At 35.4% G+C, this 2,382-nt stretch overlaps 1 protein-coding gene across 1 annotated transcript in view; it reads right to left on the reverse strand.

Moving 5' to 3' along the window:
• Positions 1-1,690: 1,690 nt before the first annotated feature.
• Positions 1,691-2,382, reverse strand: part of LOC137733424 (peroxidase 66-like) — an 8,650-nt gene continuing 7,958 nt past the window's right edge. Inside the window, exon 4 of the mRNA XM_088697564.1 lies at positions 1,691-2,215. Within this exon, the coding sequence (XP_088553690.1) occupies positions 1,797-2,215 (419 nt within the window). The 3' untranslated portion in view covers positions 1,691-1,796. The remainder of the gene's footprint in view (positions 2,216-2,382) is intronic.

Below are 2,382 nucleotides of genomic sequence, written 5' to 3' on the forward strand. Positions count from 1 at the left end.
TAATCCTCATCATGATATTCCCTCATCACTATTGTTTTGTTTCCTAGCCTAATTTGGCCACTATCCAACATTTGGCACTCCTTGTGTCCTTGGTGTAGATCGAAGATCTTGGAACCGCTAACCAGGCCGCAAACATGCGAACAAACGACACAACTGTAAATAGGGTACGTACGGTGTGTATAGTGATAAACCATGTCAGCAGTCCAATCCACATCAGCAATCCAGTCAGCCAAACTTGATAATAGCAACACCATTTCCCGGAGAGATTTTTCAGTGTGACCGGTACACGGATGGTACACCACGTGTCACTATACAAAATGTGAAATATGTGTGCTAAAAATTTAATAACTTAAAAAATAAAATTTCTCACCACTTCTATTAAAACACGTGGTGTACCATATGTTCTCGTCACAACTAAAAATTTCTCCATTTTTCGCATATAACATTCAAACCTGCAAGTAGTTTGGATAAACATCAACCTCTTCTCTATCAAGTCTGTTGCACGGTTTTGATCATGTTAATTATCCAATATCTTGTAAATGTTTTGATATAGGACATAAATCTCCTTGTAACTGAATACCTTGTAATCTCTGTAAATGGAATGCGTTGGCATCACTCATGGTTAACTGAGTTGAGCCTACAAACTGCACTGTGTTCAAACATTCTTATTTTCCAAGTTGATATCTTTTATATAGATCCCCCCATGTTTCGCTGAATCGAATAGTTGCCTCTGGATTCCTGAGATCTCTATGGTAATGAGTAACTAAGTTATATATGTTGCCAAAACTATTACATAGGTTAGTTGATTATTTACTTCGAAGTTTTATAGTCCAATACTTTGAGAATTTCTTCTGGGCAGATGAATGTTGTTATTGCAAGGGGAAGAGAGAAGTCAGGATCGTCAACAGAACTAAAAAGGCATTACGACACTGACTCCGTCTTTCGTGAGAATGTCGATGCCGCCGTTTGATCGGAAATTACATAGAACAAGTTTTCCCAGTACTCGTATATTCAACCAATTGACTTAACAATACAAACACTTGTGGTTTATCAGCATCTCCCTCTAATATTTAAGGGCACTCGTGTGGGAAGCCTCATGTAATTTTCTCTTTTTTTTTTCAATCCTGCTATTGGAGAGCAAGTTGCATGGATCAAGTTCACTATCACATGGCATTTCGATCCAACAACACATTCTCATGTAGAAAAATTTTCATTTGGCAATGCATTATTGAACAAAGAAGTATTTCTCGTTCTATTGGCAACCCACGACAATTCAATCTTCATTAATTTAAGTAACCAAACGATATAACATGTGTACGTTTACGTGTATATATTATACACACACAATCATTTAATCTAGTTTCATCCAGTCTTCATTTAATTTGAGAATTTCATAAATTCAAATTTGATATGAGATATATGTTTGTATAAAATTCATAAAATTCTCAAAAAAAAAGAAAAAAAAAAGTGTAATTATGCCTTCTATGAAAATATATAAATCCGTCGAAGTCCATTGTGAGCCCTTATGTATCATATAAATGATAATTACACTTTTTTTTTTCTTTCACCCATCTCTCTCTTTATGATCATTAGATTAAAAAATCAAACGAAAAAGAAAACCCAAATATGATTAAACAAGGGTGTGCAAGGAAAGAAAAAAAAGTGTATGACGTGTTAACGCATGTGCAGAAATTACCTATAAGGAAAATAAATTTTATTTTCAATACAAGATCAAAGTTAAACAATAGAAATATAAATCTTTGATCAATTACTCTTTCGTGATCATAAAATACTGATCAATTCACCACACGGCAATTCAGTCTCACTTCACCATCCTCAATCACCCCAACATTTCCAAGATTTACCATTGAAGCTGCAAACTCCTTGAAGAACACACTTTGATCCTTGGCAAACGACTCAACAATCCATCTAGTCCTGTAATCACTAAACAACGCTTGATCCGATCTAAACACGCCCTTACCTGCCACCAATTGCTTGTAGTAATTGTTATCAAAAGTTGAGGAAGTTGAATCCAACAACTCTCCGGCATTGGTATCCCTGTTTGGTTTAGGGCATTTGTTTCTTAAATTTTGAGCAAATTCATTGTTCATGGTTGGGTCGACATCGTGTACTGAACTAAAATTCCGAAGCCAGGATTCGAATGAAGAACAATGTGAGAGCCCTAGAGTGTGGCCACCAGATAGAGCAACCAAATCTTTGTTGAATAAGAAGAGTATCCAAGATAACTCTAATGATCCCAAGTAGAAGAAAATAGAACACACTCTTAAAGAAAGCTCACAAAACAAACTAATTAGCAAAGCTTTTCTTATTTAGCTCTAGGCTTTGTTTTTCCTTGGATGATGTATAATGTTTGGGGACTTG

This window comes from Pyrus communis, chromosome 7 (genome assembly GCF_041283825.1).
Source record: "Pyrus communis isolate YQ-2024b chromosome 7, ASM4128382v1, whole genome shotgun sequence".
In the NCBI taxonomy this organism is placed as follows: domain Eukaryota; kingdom Viridiplantae; phylum Streptophyta; class Magnoliopsida; order Rosales; family Rosaceae; genus Pyrus; species Pyrus communis.